The sequence below is a fragment of the Struthio camelus genome, chromosome 1 (assembly GCF_040807025.1).
Source record: "Struthio camelus isolate bStrCam1 chromosome 1, bStrCam1.hap1, whole genome shotgun sequence".
Taxonomy (NCBI): Eukaryota; Metazoa; Chordata; class Aves; order Struthioniformes; family Struthionidae; genus Struthio; species Struthio camelus.
In genome coordinates, this window is record NC_090942.1 from 138623088 (window position 1) to 138640937 (window position 17850).

Below are 17850 nucleotides of genomic sequence, written 5' to 3' on the forward strand. Positions count from 1 at the left end.
GTGAGGACGGAGCCCAGCTAACAAGGGCCCCCCAAGCAGCATAGGCAACCTGCCGCCATGCTCTTTTCTCAAAAATGGCTCATTTCTACAGAGTAAAAGCCTGTGTCTTAAAAAAAAGTGCAAGGTAAAATTCGAACTTTAATGGGGCCAGAACTTTAGCCATAATAATCTGTCATGCACTGAAGAGTCTAATCTCCTGTGGCTTAGACTCATCAAATTCCATCACAAGACTCACAGCGCTTAGTTGCAAGTTAAAAAAAAATGACAGAACGTACAGAACTTGGTATGTTTAAAAAAGGAGGGACTTTTTTTTTTATACCACTTCCATTTCTTTCATAACACAAACAATAAGAACTCAACAAAAAGCTGCAGGGGAAAAGGAGCTCTGTCAGGCTACTGCTGTTCTTCAACTATATGATGTTGAACATGTACACAGAGGGTGAGATTTGTGATCTTCCTTTAAATGCATGTGCAGCTCCTCTGGAGAGGAGGAAAACATGTCTTGGCTGACAAGATTTCTCTCCCACTCTTCTAACTGTGCTACATCTTCAGTGTTGTCTGATGCTAAAAGATAAGTCTACTGTAATTTTCCAGTAGTTTTTGAATACTAATATTTTAAATATTTGGATTTTAATACCTACTGGATATTAGCATTTCAATTCTGGAAACTGATTCATGGATTGAAGAGCTTCTGTCACAATCAGTGACTTCTGGTACATACAGGAGAGTGAAATGGAAAAAAGCAATCTTCTTTTCTGTCCACAAAAATCAAAGATCTTTAAAAAAGCATTTAATGCAACACAGCGTTTCTTTGTTAGCAAGCTGAATAGCCCATAAATTCCCTGATTTCTCTGGCTACTTTCTATATCTTTGAAAGAAATCAAGGTGCCAAGCACCAGTAACAGTAGTCTGGCAAAGTCTATGAGGCTTTCGTGAATGATTTGGGATAGCAAAGCTCAAATACCTCATAGAGTCACACAATAAATTCGGTCCCAATACACATCCTTTTGACAAAGCATTCATTTAGGGATAGCAAGAGTAAACACAGTCTTTCAGGGACCCATCTAATACGTATAATATAAGGACCTCATGATATAGCTTTGCTGCCAAACACAGCGTAATGACAGAGATAAGTGAGAGCCAGCTCTGAATGACCTATCTTGGACAGGGAGCACTAGATACCCCTTCTAACCTGGCCAGGCAGTTTCTGGTGCCCAAACTAAGCTAGTGCTCAGGGAACCCCCCTTGGCACTAGGTTATGTGATGCTTCCTGAGCATTATTTAAATTCTGCTCGTTAAACCTTGCCTGCAAGGCAAGAATACAGTAGCTAACTCCACAGAATGAAAGAGGGAGATGGATCTTGTGTATTTTTATGCAACTTTTCAAGAACCAGCCTGACCAAGTAATACAGAAGTGACTAACAGACTTGTACTCCACAATGTCAATTACAAGCAAACAGGAAAATAGAAACTAGAATAAGAAACAGCACCTGGAGGAGAAAAAAAAAGTCTCATTTCTCATTGGAGGAGAGAATAATATTTTAAACTGAAGAAAACTGAAATGGGAAAAAGGGCAAACTTTGTGTCCTCGTGGAAGCAAATATAAAACGGAGGGCTGATGCTGATGCCAAAGGGTAAGACTTAAAAGCTTCCAGCAATCCAATATCACAGTCCTTAGTGGCGCAACATGTATTTCTTACTGGCTGAGTGTGGAGATGTGGCTGGCAGCCTAACAACATCTGTGACAACGACAGGGTCTCATACCCACTGGCTGACGTGGGAGCCATGGGGCTGGCCGTTACTCCTTGCTGTCAAGACAGTGAGGACCATCCCAGCCGGGTATACAAACCTCAGCAACCAAATGGACAGTGCAGGCGGACAGTAAAATAAATAAAGAGCAAAAAAACCACCAACCAACCAAACAAAAAAAACCCCCAAACCCACACCAGTTCTGGTGAGGCAGCCTGTGCAGAACGAATAAAGCCGAGTGACTGCCGTGTCCCCAAAGTGCCACCTAGTGGCAAACAGAACAGGCCACTCCCGAGTGTTTTGCTTAGCGTGTAAAAAATAGCTGCCTTCACATTCAGGGCTGGTAGACTGAACCTACGGTTCAGATTCATTCACACGGTGGGCAGACAACAGGCACCCGGACGGAGGGCCTCTCTGGAGCTTCTCTCTCCCCTCTCACACAGAAGCCTGGTCTATGCATCAGTTATTTGCAGCATTTGATGACAGAAGAATCTGCATGCTGTTGCAACGGATTTTGTTCAGGGGCTGACAGCATTTAACCCAGGCAAAAACCTTATATATAAACTGCAACCTGCGTCAATGCAAAGGTTTTCTGGTACAGCTAGCCCAAGAGACCTCTCTAGGCAAGGCTTTAGAGACTTTGTAAGTACTCTCGCAACACGCTATCTCCCCACACTGGCCCCACGCAGATTTTAAAGGAAAAACCCTCCAAGCGATATTGGAAGTTTCCACTTGCAATACTGCAAAATTAAAAAAAAATAAAAAATCAAATAGAAGAGTCTCATTCGTGTCCAGGGAATGGAGTAAGTAACTGATGTCTGTTTGAAGTGCTGGCATACTGGTATGGCTGTGTCCACGTCCAAGGTTTCACCAACTGTACTAGTCGGGATACACAAATTTTGCTCAGGTGTCAGAACACTTCCAGTAGTACAAAAGACACTTTGCGGACCAGGCCTGAGAATACCTTAATGTTTGGGAAGAACTATAAGCGACTACAGAAAACACAGTATCCTGTTTCAAAGACTGTGAAGAGCTTCACTGTCTACAAAGACAAAAGTCCAGCTATTACTAGGGGATGTCTCCTTTTTCCCCCACTACATATTCATATTTTCTAGAAACAGTCATATCCTCCACATTCTGCCAGGCAGAAAATAAAACTGGTCGACACAGCTTCTGTAGAAGGGCCAGAGCCAGAGGAGTGACCAACCTGCAGCCTATGGCCAATAGTGAGCACTAGGACAGGCGGTTCCTAATGGTCAGAGGGCGGTGAGCAAGTATTAGGAATGGCATATGCTCCTTATTTCACTGTATGGTCCTGGACCAGCCATTCATAACCTTACTGCTCCACATGACAACACTTAACAGTACCTTTATAAAAGGATAGACAACACTCACTTAAGCACAAAGTGCTTTGAAAGCCTCAGATTTTTGCCAGAGTAACGTAAGGAATCACTTCACAACTAGTTCTTCACTTACATTTCTAGTTCTTTTGCTATGCAATGCTGGATTATATACAGATTTCACACCCACTTTTCAAGACAATCCCTAACTCATCTTCCACTCCAGGTGGTCTTCACAGAGCTTTCATACTTCTGTTACATAACAGCTTTTTTGCAAGAGCTAAAGCATATATTCTGGAGTCAGTCTTGCCCACACTTATGCTCCCAGGTAACTTTACATATGGAAATAGTCCCATTGTAGTCAATGGCGCTACTCAAAGGAATGAAATTATCTCTGTGCATTCACTGAAGTAGTCCATAATCATTACTTACAGTGTCACTACTTAGATTTGCAAAAAGGTATTGAGAACAGCTTATCTATAAAAAATAGGATACTAAATAGGCTTAATGCTCAGGATGTGCCCACTGCAATCTTTTATCATCTCTACATAGGTTCATTTAAGCATTTTTCTCCTTTCTAAACATTCATATTTTTGTGTCCAATGGCAATTTCTAAGAAGTCAAGATGTCTCAATTCCAGTTTTTGTGACTCTAGTGTATCCCACACCAAATGATCAATTCTTTTCTATTGCTTGTTAAAGAAACTGAAAATGATAAGACAGAAAGAAAACCCATAGGGATGCAAATGTAACAAGGTGCCAGGGTCTTAGTGTGCTGACTGCTTTCTCAGCACTGTGCAGCCCTGAAGTTTTGATAAGCTTTCTTTTCCTGAGCTATCTGAGAGCTAGTGATAAGGTTTAGAAAAAAGGCAGTAAATATAAATGAATTGCTGCAATGTTCAGCCCATTTGCAAGGAAAGAAGAGCACCCAGATGGAAGCATTAACAATCTGTTTCAACACTGCACTTCCACTAAACCAGATTAATGTAAGCTAGAAAGGGGTACGTGCATTCCACTAGAGATACAGGTATTGGATTCCTGGGTGCGTGTGTGTGGGTTTTTTTTTAATAAATATGAAGCCAAATTCAAAAATTATTACAATATATTTTAATTAAGATGTTTGCCCTTCTTCCACCCTCCCAGAAAGCTCTTTAGAAAGGATTTTATGGTATCCATCAACTACTCCCTAAATTCAATTCTAACTGTACTAGTTTCCACCACTTCTTACACCATAATTTATTTTGTCTGGTCGTTTTAGATTTAATATAAAATTTTCATGCCAGCGGAGGATAATCCACTTGCATTATATTAAAGTGGCAGATGGCAAAATCTTTCATGATATAGAAGACTTTTAGTATTATTACAGTTACAGACTTCTTCAGTATCTAATACACTGATTATACAAAATATGTTAATTTGCAGCCAAAACAGTGGAGTTTATTTAAAAAGAAAAAAAAAGCAAAAACAAAGCCCATCCTTTTCTTATACATTGGTTGCAAATGCAAGCTAGAAAAGCATTCCTTTGTTTTAATATAAAAAAGGTTATCTGGAAAACTATCATGATATATACAAATAGAAGGCTGCCAAAGGCAACATTTTTTTTAATTTCTACAACAAAAAAGTTTCTTCCCGTAAAGCTCCAGTATCCTGTCAACACTTGATTCACACAATTTTGCAGTGTAAGAAGGCACCTCTGCTGGCTGAACACTTTCTCAAAACAACCCCTGTAACAGAGATAAGCAAACCCTATCCCATCCTCTATATATCTCTAGCTTTATCCAAATGTCTGTAAAAACAGGCAGAGCACAGAACATATCCTGGGGACCAGCAAGTGTGGGTTGTTTTGGCCAGCAGAGAGGGAAAAGAATCCAACACTCAAGGAGGCCTTACAGAGATCAGCTTGTCAGGATTTGCAGTTCTACTTATGTCTGAACAGTATTAAAACATGAAAATAATCATCATCCTCATATACAAAGATCCTGATCCAAAGAGCATAACAGAAAATGGAATATTTCTTTGGTCTTAAATACTCTTTGGTGAATTGATCGTGGATGACAAGGGCCAGATAATCTGCAGGAGCTCTGCCTAACCATTAAGATATTCTGGTATCCAGCGTTTTTGCCCAAAGGTCTCTATAAATGCTTAAGTATTTTTTCCTGCTCAAGCACAGCACTGCTGCTTCTACAGCTTTGTACTCCTGCTGTCTTCACTCAGTGCCAAATTCTTAGGTATGGAGACAGCGTTGCTATGTTTACAGTAGTAAACTACTCTTGAGAAGAGGAGCGCTACGGGAAACAGGAACTTAATTGTCTATGCAATTAAATTGTTAAAATAGTCACAGGCTTGCTTTTGGCCTGGACCAACCAGCGCTCAGACAAATCCCAGGCAAAGTCAGGAGCTGGCACCGGGGCCAGGATCGGTTCCCAACACAGACCTTGCACGAGGCTGTCCTGTTCAGGAGGCCAGCGCTTTTCAGCGCTATGGACGCGAGCTGTTCTATGCTTCTTGGCCTCGGTGCCAGCGATCAGGGTGGGCATGGTTAATTCACTATTGCAGCCACAGCCTGAGTGCACCCAATACTTGTGCCTCTTTGTGAATTCAGGAGAACAGGGAGGCATGCTAGTAGAGACAACTTCTTGAACTGGGTCCCAGTTTTCACTTGCAATTTTTAATGACGAACGGTCACAAAGCTTCAAAGAATTAGAAAGTTTCAAATAACATTGTGAAAGCTGAACATTAAATATGTTAAAAAGCATAATATTTTAGCTTTCAAACAGAACCAGGTGCCTATAGCTGAGAAGTGTGACCCACCCATCATCCCTCACAACACTTTGAGACCGTAGCACAACAATCTCCGTGATTTCATCAAATGCATACTTTCTAATACTAGCGATTGGTCACTAAATTGACAGTCTAACTGTGAGTTTATATAATATAGCGAGATTTTAATCTTTAGAACTGCAATGCACTTAAAATACTTCAATTTGATAAAGTCAGCAAATGTCTATCTACCCAATTTCACTTGAAAACTTTGCCTCAGTGTTTAACTTTTCCAGTGCCTGTCAAAACTGCCAATATAGAACCAGGGGGAAAACTAGGTTCCAAGGTTCTCTAGAAATAAACTCCAGCGCAAATCAGCATTAATTTACAAAATCAACAGGCTTAAAATTTAGACTCTGGGAGAAGACACTAGGAACAACAGTGTTTTCAGCCAAGATATATAGAGTTTTCTTCCAGTCCCACTGTTTTCCAAAACCCTTATATAGCACAGGCAGGACTGAAGATGTATCATCATTACTGGACAGGAAGGTACTGAAACAGGGTAATTTAAATAAAGGAAGGTTGATCTAATTGTGGAATGCTGCAGATAGTTAGCTGATGTTGGATAAAATCCCAAAGAGTTATATTTGCTCTTCAGCGTTCATCCGTAAGTCCTATTAACATAAATATGCTACTCAATCTCCCATAGTAAGCAGCTGTGGTAAATGGCTTCTGTAGGCTTAAAAGCCAATAGCAATAAAGTATTATTTTGGTTTCCATCAAAAAAATAACATCAGGCTTGAGATGTGCATACGCATGTTCAGCTCCAGCCCAGTTTCAATGGAATGTTATTCATGTGCATCCAAAGTTATTTTCTGCTTGAAATCTGTGTCACTGAAAATCAGCTATGTATGCTGTTGCCTTCCTGTCATGATTCTTACTGTCTATAAGTCACACAGATTTTCCAGGTAACCCTGGGGCAGCACAAAGTTTTGAAGCTACAGTGATTTCATCTCTCCTTGATGACTTACATTTACTGTTAAGTTAGGAACACAGGACCAGAAAAAAAATGACTTGGACACTTTTCTCTACAAGCCCAGACAATACACAGCAGATATTTCAAAGAGCTGCAAATTGTCCATTCTGTATGACATCACTCACAGGGCCAAACAAACTAACGACCTGTAGCCTTTTTTTTTTTCTCCCTCAAACAAGAAAAAGCTATAACTATAGCAGGCCACATGAAGTGAGCAAGAGAGATCAGGGCACTGCCAGTAACCTAAGTCTGTGCAATAACTTGGAGCATATTACATACTTATGGTCAGAAGGAGAAGGAAAACCAATGCTAATTAGTCTTAAATCCAAGTAGCTACTACAGACTTGCCACATGTGACGCATGCCACTGGGGATTCATTGTCAAAGTTATGTACAGACATATATACAGTAGTAAAAAGAAAATATTTCAAAATAATAGATTATCCAAAACAAAACTCGAGTCTTTGCATCAGCCTTTTTCCATACAAAGTCTTTACAAGTGCCTTCCACAGGATTTAGGCAAAACTAAACTGCCTTTCCCTTTTTTTCTTTTAAGAGAAAAGCAATATGAATTGAGGATTTTAATAAAGCATTTCATGCTACATTTCACAACATCATACTGGAAACATCAATTCAAAATGGCTGGCAGATATAGGATGTAATTTGGATAAAAGATGATAAATTGGAGATAATAGTCTATCATGGTAACTCTCCATATTATGTCAGCTTGCCTTTTGTCCATCTTTATTTATAGTCATCACAGGGACCTCAGATGAAAGCATCACTGCATTAGAAAAGCATCTGGTGAAAAATTAAGAGAAAACTAGGGTGCAGTTTGTAGACTGATGCAGATGGAAGTCGATACAATGCTGATTTTGGCAATGGAAAAAAATCCTGAGGACAAGGAGGTACCACAGCTCTTCAGAGACAATCATGAAGAAAGAAACGCATAGTTAATCCACTAACCTTAAAATCTGGTGTAGAGGTTAAGAATAGATGTATCCACACCTGTCAATATGTCTGCCTCCCAACAGTAAAATGAAAAATGGCATGGCCTGGCAGCAGGAACCCAGACTGGAGAAGCCAGCCCAGCCGCTATTTCCTTCTAAACTTGATAAGTCACCACAAGATCCCAAGAACTGAGCCTGTCAAGATAAGTCTGTGTCTCCAGTGAGCTATGAGTGAGGTTCGTTTATACAATAAAAACGGAGTGCACCGTGGTCAAAACAGAAGCAGACCTGGACTTCAAGCCACAGCTCTATCAGCTGTATGTTTTACTTCGTGCTACACTCATCCAGTGCCCCAGTCCTTCTCCCCCGTTATTCACCTAACTGCATTATGGAGGCAGATTTGGATGTGGATATATAATTTAGTAAGTTTGTGATATGACTGGAGACCTTTGGCACGCTATGAATAACCAGTGTTTCAGTAACTTGTTGAGCTTGATTACCTTGGAGGGTTCGACAGGAAAAATAATGTTTTCCTTAAGACTGAAACAAATGTTACGAAAAACAACACCAACCAGGGACCAAAGTAAAGAAGCTGTTTCTATATTCCTATTGATTAAGCTCACAGAAGGACTTCTGCTTTATTGAAACATAGTACCGATCCCTCGGCACTTCTATGCACTTTGGTCTTTACGTCCAATGAGCCCTTCAGTCTCACGCTAAAGAGCCCGCTGGTCCAAGCTGCTTTTCAGCCATCCACAGAAAACTGCAGTTTTCAGAAGAAATTGTTTCCCTTTCCTCCTCCATCAAGTGATTTTCAAAGCACAGCCAAAATAATCACACCACAAGCATACTTACACGGTGCACAGCCACCTGAAATATGTGGGGCTCACTTCATTTCCAGGCTACATTTGTCATTCACAGTACTTAACTGCAGGCATACAGTAAAATGTTAGGGTAATAAAATGGATTTTCAATAACATTGTTGAAAAGAAGTTAAAACAGAAATTTAAGAAGAGCTTGGTAAATCCTGAAACAGGAAAAAGCTGAGTGTGTCATTTCAGCATCATGGCTTTTCTTCAGTTCTTGATCCTGTCTCTGTTTTGAAAGCAGATCCCTCTCTCCAATTTCTTTATGCTCTTTAAATCAAGGGCCCCATTGGACTAATGTAATCCATATGCCTAGTGCTCCTTACAGGCCATTCATGAGGGTCAGCTAAGCTGAATTACGACCCCCTCACACATACACCCCTACTGCTGGTTACCTTTGTCTTCGAATGTGTCTTTCTGTGACAAAACAAACAGGATGTGACAAAGGTGAAGTTTAAATGGTTTCAAGAAATGTTTTTATAGACAGTTTTGTTAGAAATCAGGAAAATAATATTTTGATATTTGATTAAATATCTTTACAGATCATCAGAAATAAATTGAGTAAATGTAAGTAATACATGTAAGCAAAACATCAGCTGTATATTCAATATCGACTAGACAGAAGCTATTCCTTTTTTCAGAAGACAGACTTCTATATTGGAGAGGAATGGATGAAGAATTTCAAATGAGAATCTCTGTGTTTATAAATTTAGAAAGGTCCTGTACTCTACATCATGCAGGGTAGGATGAGCAGTTGGTTCAGTATTTGTGATGTGGTAAGGAAGCTGCTGGACATGAATTTATAAATTAAAATCTCTCCTCACTGCCCCAGTGAAGAAGTGTAAAATCTATCATATGACAGGAAAATAAACAATTAGCAAAATCTTGCTTGAAAACAATGCTTTTATCCTTAGGAACTGGGATTTGCTATATTTACTGTTTCTCTAGAAGGCAGTAACAGGGCTTGCAATACAGGAAGACAGAGTGGCTGTGACAGCTGGCACAAATCACAGCAGAGGCAGAAGGGTTGCTGTAGGTTTTGTCAGTAGCTGCTGGCAGGCAGAACGGATGGGAGGCAGGAAGCAGTGGCGCAGGATCAGAGGAAGGCCACAGGGAAACGCTGCTCTTCCGACAACATTAGACAAAGCAGAAATTGGACGGCTGTGCTAAGCAGCAAAGCGAATGCCATCCTGACAGAAGGGAAGCACACATGCTCAAACCAGAACGCGCTACGGTCCTCAAGGTAAAAAATTAGCTACTTTCAGACACAGATAAGGAGGGTTGGGGGTAAAAAGAGAACAATTACATTTCTTTTTGTGTGGCTGTGGGTGACAGCAAGCCTTGTAATAATTCTATCATAAGATGTTAACATCAGACTTTTAGAGCAGATCCAAAACTCAAGTGACTGTTTCTGGCCCAATAAAGGTGTCTCACCTAGTTTTTGTGTGCAATGGGCTGTTAGCTTTCCTGTGGACTTGTCCTCCATTTTATGTCTCACCTTAAGAGAGTAATATATACAGTGTACTGCTGCCTAAGAATTAACAGAGCCAACAGTATAAAAAGAACAAGACGTTGATTCTCCATCATTTCCTAAAACATGAAGAAGTATCTGCACGCAGATATTCATGACTATGTCTATTTGCATTGTGCTATGGCAGTGTGATGCTCTAAAAGACAAAAAAAAAAAAAAGTGTGCCATCAGTGGCTGGAAACTTAATAAAATAACTGACATGGAATTCACTTCCTTTTAGTGTGACTTTTCACACCTACGGGTGAAATAAACTCTTCCGTGCTCTGGCTCCCTTAACAGATGCCCTGTGAGCATTTGAAGCTTGAGATACAAAAAGCCCATGCCTTCAAACTCTATTAGTAGACTAGCCTTAGTAGCTTTTAATCTATAGTTTTGTCTAGTGGGTGCATACCGGCTTCACTACAAAGAGATTTAATTACTCGGTAATTTGACATTGCAACACGCTGACTAGACAGACCAACAAAAAAGGACATGTATGGAACTGCTGAGCAAACTGCAGGTGCGCATTAACTCGGGAATGAGAAGAGCCGAGATGTCCAAGCTAACTTGTTTTAACCGTAACAGTAATATAAATATGGAGTAATACACAGCAAAGTGCTAAAACTTTGTACATACCTGCGTTATAGAAGGTCGAGGGGGCAATGCAGGTGGTGGTGGGGGCAGCCAGCCAGACCTCACAGCTAAACAGCGAGAGAAAAGAAAACACTTTCACTCACTCACGGATATAGCCAGAAATAATTTCCCTGACAATTCCTAATGAAGAGACAGCATTCAGCATTTTAATAAAAGAAATCAAACTTGACCTTATTGAGCCAGCCCTGTTTGAAATAGCTTCCTCCACTGTTTACCATTCTATAAAAAGAGTAGTGGTTGAATTGCTGTAAAAAAATCCACAACACCACGGCAAAAGGCAAAGATAGAAGCCAGTTAGCCACAAAAGTTATAGCTAAAGCAATCTGATTCTAGTAAAAGAACCCCCGAAAGGGGGTCTATTTATCCTTAGGACTTTGTTCTTTGTCATTAGCATTACAGTATTTTTTAAAAGTGATGCCTCAGTATCTAATGTAGACATCAGAGGTCACTGCAGATAAAACACTCTACATGACGGGGGTGTGGTGGGGTACCCTGAAAAGAAAACATCTGCCATGGAATTAGAAAGATGTAACCCTGAATGTACCAACAAGAAATCGGTTTGCATTAGCTTTGTTTTTTATCTTTGACTGTTATTACTCACTGAGGGTATTCTCGGGGGAGCAGGAGAAATCAGGGGAAAAAGACAATCCCTAATGGCCAGTTTAGGCCCCTTCAACATAACACAATCCAGACTTCCAGTTTAAGCCAGCACAAACGTAGCGTAATAACCACATGGGTCCAGCCACTCTATTTCTGAGTTTCCTTAAAATACCTGAAACCCATCACGGGACAAAACTACAGGACAGATGAAGCCCTCCAAAATCAGCTACAAAGAGGAGGATGAGGCTAACACACAGATATCAAAGGGGACTGACGGGAGCCTTTGGTGGGTTGCCCTTCTTGAGGCCCCTGTTGCACTGTGTGCCTGCACTTGCACTGGGAAAGACGCAAGACAGTCCCATCTTGCACTGATGATTATTTGTAAAGGAAAGAATGTAATATTAAATTTAGGAATGCCTTTTACCACAATAATGCTACGACAGTAATTTTTATTTCCATGAATATTTTAAAAAGCCACAAAGACCACTACGAGCTTAGTTACAGCTTAGCCATTTACATATTTGACACACTAAGACTACAAATGTCTATACGATTGGAAAAAAAAGATAAAAGATATTAAACACTAAGGATAGCAGTGACATCAGAGTGAAAATGTGTGGGTGAAAATATTGAGAACAGTTGTATTGGCTCTATACAGCTCCAGAGAGGCTTATAATACATTATTACTATTTTTTATTTTTTTACATCTTGTGTATCACCACCTCATCAACGAAAATGAAGCCTAAAATCGCTGCACACAGTGCCAAAGAGGGAGGTAGGACAATTAAAACCCAACTCAGGTTAAGCAAGGGAGCTACGGTCGTACCCACAGGTGTAAAAGAGATTCCAAAAAAACAGATTAAGTGATTAGGAACCTTTCTCCTGTGTTTAATTAGTTCTGTTTATAAAGTCGTTGCAATGTTAGCATGTCTTCTCCCCCACGTTCTCTAGCTCTTCTAGGTAACTAATCTTTAGAAACGGACAGCAGAATAAGAAACCTTCCTTTCTTCTAGTCTGAACTTTGTATTATTATTTTATTTATCTGAGCACTGGCAGGGGCTTTGGTTAAAAGCAGTATTTGAAAACACAATCTAACTCAACACAAGAGCTTTGTAGGTCAATCAGCAACATACCTTAACAGCAGACAAGTACATATGCTCAAATTAGTAAGTTTGACTTCAGGAAATCTTGCAGGAACTGTGCTTCAAAGCTCAGTGGAAACATCTGCATGCGTTTTACCTGCCCGTCACCACCAGTTACTATGCCTACAACGCCATCATCTGTACTCCTCCGCACAGCTCAAATGTCATGGCTAAGGCAGGTAGCGTGAGTCACAAACTTCTCAATGTGCCCTGGCGGCTCAAATACAAAGCTACAGAGTAGCAGGACAGGCCAAGGGCAGGCAGACACCCATGCTCAGGCATCAGTGGCACTAGGTTCAGCTGCTCCTTTGGCCTTCTGAAGGTACATAGCCCTCCTCCAGCACTTAAGATTTGGTGGCTTAAACTCTGGCAGGCCCCCGAGATGCATTACTGCAAGAGAGTCACCCACTGAGAACTGGCCTGAACTTCAGTGTTGCTCTAGAGAATACACCACCTACTATCCTGCTCCCCAGTTGTTCAAATTCAGTGATACACCTAGAAAAGTACAGGATAGTCTTTACTTCAAAAGGCTCTGGTCTTGCTGGAAAAACATGTCCTGGCACTGTTCCCAAGTCCCGTAGCGTGAAGCTCTGCAGGACTCCTGGAGTTTGCCCCACAAAATTCAGAAGGGAAAAGTAGTCGTTCTGTAAAACGGTCAAGTAAAAAATAAAAAAATTGCTTCTTCAGCTTTCAAAATATGACATATATGAATCTAGCATTAAAGAAGTTGGATGCTTACACCATGTGCATTTGACCTAGTTTCCTCTTTTTTAATCCTGCAAATTCTAACTTAAGCTACTCATGAAATATTCATAAAATTCTTGCTGTTGCAGAACATCTTTGGCCTGTTGTTGAAGGAAATCATGCTTATGCTAGCACAATTGCTCGACAAGACTCAGAGTTACTAGTCTTTTGAGGACTAATAATAATTTATTATTAAAAAAGAACTTCTTATTCCAGAGGGCCAATGGGAAAAAAGGTAATGGCACAAGTTATACACTTCAGCCTTTTCCAGTGTCACTACTCGAAGAGAGGGCAATACTAACTGATACTCATAGACTTTTATGTGTATCAGCAGAAGACTTGTAATGTTAGCGTATTCCAGAATGTTTGCCTTCTTGGGAGACTGTCCTGCACAGCTCACTTCTTCCTCCTAAAGATGGTATCATCACATTAGCTTTGAAAATAAATACAAATACAGGTGGAGGTCTATTTCCAAAATGAAAACAAGTACCATGGGATGGAGCACCAAAAAAGAGAAACGTCATACTTTCAGGCACGCACAACCCATAGCTTGAATAAGCTCTTTGAAAAGACGTTTTCATAACCTGCACAAAAGCAGAGGGAAAAGGGGCAGGCATGAGGGATCAGGGATAGAAGGACCATGGAGTAAGACGGAGTAAACCTCCCTTCATGCAATTATCCACGTTTGGTTTGCTGCAGTTCTACCTATTGCTCTACAAGTTATGCAACAGCAACGCAGTAATCCTTCCCTGCGGCTGCTCTGAAAATGCCCGTTCTTCCCTGCCCCACAGCAGTTGTCCATGCCAGCTCCACTGGCGATGACGAGATCAAAAATGTCCTGAAGATGCAAGTCACGGATTTACAAGCCCTACCAGTATTCTGTCCCATTCTGCCCTGTTTTGGAACAGCCTCTTTACATTATTTACATAATGAGCAATTACAAAAAAACAGGAAATTATGCTGGGGGAGCACACCACTTGGTAGTGTACAGAGCAGTACCTGCAGATTTTCCGCACTGAAAACAGACTGCAGGGTTGGGCCTTTGTTGTCCGAGTGCTCACATATTTTGCCTTGTAACTGTGCATCTTGGTGGTACTCGCACTAGAGTGAGCAACATATATCAAATCTTAAAGATAGCATTGTGGATGGAGCTTATACGTATCAATAAAATCGGTTTAAGCACATCCAGTAACCCATCTCACACGTATTACCGTAAATGATAGCATTTTCATGCACTAGTTACTCCCACAGAGAACATGATAAGGCTTTCAGTACAAAAATCATAGCTCTTAGCATGTTTACACTTTATGCTGGACTATCAGCATGGCAAGCTTCCAGGACCATTTTTCTGCCCTGTTTTGGTAATCATAAAGGTCTATTAACACTAACAGGACAGCACCCTAGATTTAAAAAAAAAAAAAAAAAAAAAAACAGAAAAAAAGGTTTTCCAGTCTGGAGCTAAATTAACATTTTATAACATATATCATGATTTAATTCCACATTCTGATAACAGGCCATTGCATTCTATCTAGCTAAACTGCCATGCTTCTAGCTTCCCTTGTAGAAAACACACTACACCACGTACTGAAAGGAATTAAGGATTATAAATCCTCCACGTTTTCATTAGTCATGGTATTGGAAGAGACCAATTATGGTGACCATCCAAGAGCAGCTCCTTTATTTGACCTATTTGGTCTGTGAAGGGGAGTCCAAAGAAAATACAAAAATCATCATAGTCCTATCTAAACCATGGGAAGTATGCCTTCAGCTCACCAAGCAGTGCAACAGGAGAGGATACCAAGACTAGGCTGGAAAAAATTTGGGCCCTCGGGATACTTTAGATCAACTTATAAGTGCAACATGCTGCACCTATTCAACTATATGACAGTGACTTGTCCTCTTCTTTCTTATTATTGAAAAGAAATTGCCACAACACACTCAACTGCAGGATCCATGCTATCTTTTTTAATTAATTAATACTGGCTAAGCAGCATATATTTCCTGAAACTTTCCCATGTCAGGTATTTATTTCACTTCAGTTATTTGCAGCTTTTCTTCTTAGTTTTATATGCCTACCTTTTACCTTGGATATCACCTCAGACCAGTTAACGCTGTTTGGATGAAAAAATGTGCTCTTTTTTCCCATCTGAAATAGAACGTACATATATAAGGAATGTCCTGAAAGAAGGGTGATTTCCCTAGGTCATGAGCCATTTCACACCCTTCTGGCCAAGTTACTGCCTGCCAAAGAAAGCTGATCTCATCTGATGTCAAAAGCCAGAACTGGCCCTTACAGTTAGTTGTGAGCCAAGTTTCAGCACTACAAACCTTTCACCCCATGATCAAAAGGGCGCTCAGTTTCATAGTTCCTCTTAATTTGCTTGCCATTCCCAAAGGGAGGAAGACTCCTGTGTTTGTCAGATCACACAGAGGGTGCAGTCCTACAGCAACCACAGCCAATATAAAATCCAGGCTGACATGGATTTAGAGGATCTAAATTCAGGTTTTCATTTCTGTTCCATTTTCCAACCCCCTTCCGCAATGGAGTGGGGCCCATTCAAGGACTGAAGTTGGTAGAAAACACTGATAGAGTTCCTCTGGTAGGGTTTGGCTGCTAATTTTTGGTAGAGCTCTTCTTCAGGTGGATGCTGCAGGCCAGCCCACAGCACAACTATTATTGCTGGGACACAGGAGAGGAGAGGATGGCTGCATCACAGATTAGTTTACATTAGTTTACATTGCCTCAGAGTGATCTGCTGCCAGTTAGGTTCACTAGAAGAACAACCAATTAGTTTTAATCTATCAGAAAGCAGAGGATTTGTGATATTGGAAGCAGTTCCAAAAAGATAAGCCAACAAAATGAATTATTAATATTATACTTGAGGAGTAAGGATTCTCATCAGCTGCTTCAGCACCTTAGGTAGTTTGGGAAGCCAGCATCTTCGCACTTCCTAGGCTAGTCGGGAGAGCTAAGTTATTTTTCCTGCTTCTGTTGCTAAAAAGCACACCACAGAAGAAAAGTTCTGTGTACCTTCATGGAAAGTTCTGTGTCTAAACTGGAAATACAGTCCTTGTTAATCTCTGTCTTATAAAACTTCCCTTCTTGTTCGTCGAAACTGGCACACTTGGATATCACATAATACTGATACCCTCACTGCACCCCTTCATTATTTTACATTCCTGTCTACAGCTTGAGTAAGATGATTGTGCAATAATTGTTTTTCAAGAGATGTGATTTATTAATTCTCACTAACATGCCTTCAGTGAGTCGCAACCCGCCCCAAAACCTCAAACCTGTAGCCAGGAATGCAAATGCAATGAAGGATTCTAGTAAGGTGATGATGAAATACCTGGTTTTCCAGAGTCTGGAAATTTACTAATTCTCACTAATAAATCTTCAGAAGGTAACAATAAGGAAAAAAAGATCTCAAGATTCCTAATACTAATTTTGTGACGAGGTCTGTAGAAAGTTCAAGGGTGGTACGAGCAAGGCCAGACCTGGAGACAGCCTGCAGGTCGAGTAATATTCCTTCTCTTCTCACCGTTAGTTTTGGTAAACTGCTCAGCAACAAAGCTTCACACTTTGTGAGTGATACGCGTATCTACTGGCACAGACACACTCTTGCTACAGATACATTTCATGTTCTAATCATATAGAACACCATTTGTACCTCAGTTGCATGAAAAATTATCTATGCTTTCCAAATAATTAGGAAGACATATAGCTAGCCATGAAGCATGAATACTTCTGCAGCATGAACTCCCAGGTGTTTAACTTCACTTAGGACATGAACGCTTTCTTATATATTAGATGGGACACCTTCAAACCAAAAAAGCAAAATACTATTATGGCTGAGTGTCTGTATGATGTCTTGCTTTTTAATGCCTTATGCAATTTAGCATGTTTTTACTGTAAAACAGATTTTTCTATATTCTGTTTTGTGTTACGTATCCATGTCTTCTACACGTCTAGCTTCCTGCCCCTCACTTTCTTAAATTGTTTCATTTTTTAGTTACTGTTTTCTCTACCCTTTCATTTTCTGTGTGTTTCTATTTGGGGATTGTTTCTCCTCCCTCCCCCCCTTTTTTTTTCCTTTCCCTGAAATGAAAACTATTTGTGATTTTGTTCTATCTCATTTTAAATTTAGCTTCATTCTCCACCCACAGGGAGGCATAGTCCCTCCACCTAGCTCTGGCAGATCCGTGTTGCCAGGGTTTCTCTCGCTGCTGAGGACCCGCAGAGTTTCCCGGTGAGAGTGCTGGAGGCTCCCAGAGAAGCTGCAGCTGCACTTGCTGGTTGTGACTATATTCAGTATAAATCAATTCAGAACGTGTGCACGACAGCAAGGAAGAGCAATGAGCCACCACCAGCCCTCCAGGCCTACTAGTGGGTCAGACTTTTCTTTTTGAGGATATCCATATCTGCAGAGTCTTCCCCACAAGAAGGCAACCTGCATGTCTTCCACACCAGAAAGAGAAGACCCTCCACTGGAAAACTCCT

General features: G+C 40.6%; 1 protein-coding gene across 4 annotated transcripts in view; it reads right to left on the reverse strand.

Moving 5' to 3' along the window:
* The window catches only part of REPS2 (RALBP1 associated Eps domain containing 2), a 107700-nt gene that overhangs the window by 12790 nt on the left and 77060 nt on the right, over positions 1-17850 (reverse strand). For 3 of the 4 annotated variants that reach the window (XM_068919007.1, XM_068918999.1, XM_068918991.1), the window contains exon 14: positions 10846-10910. In XM_068919007.1, the coding sequence (XP_068775108.1) occupies positions 10846-10910 (65 nt within the window). Of the gene's footprint in view, positions 1-8688; positions 8762-10845; positions 10911-17850 lie in introns of all 4 variants that reach the window. The other variant, XR_011136284.1, reaches the window with a different exon arrangement.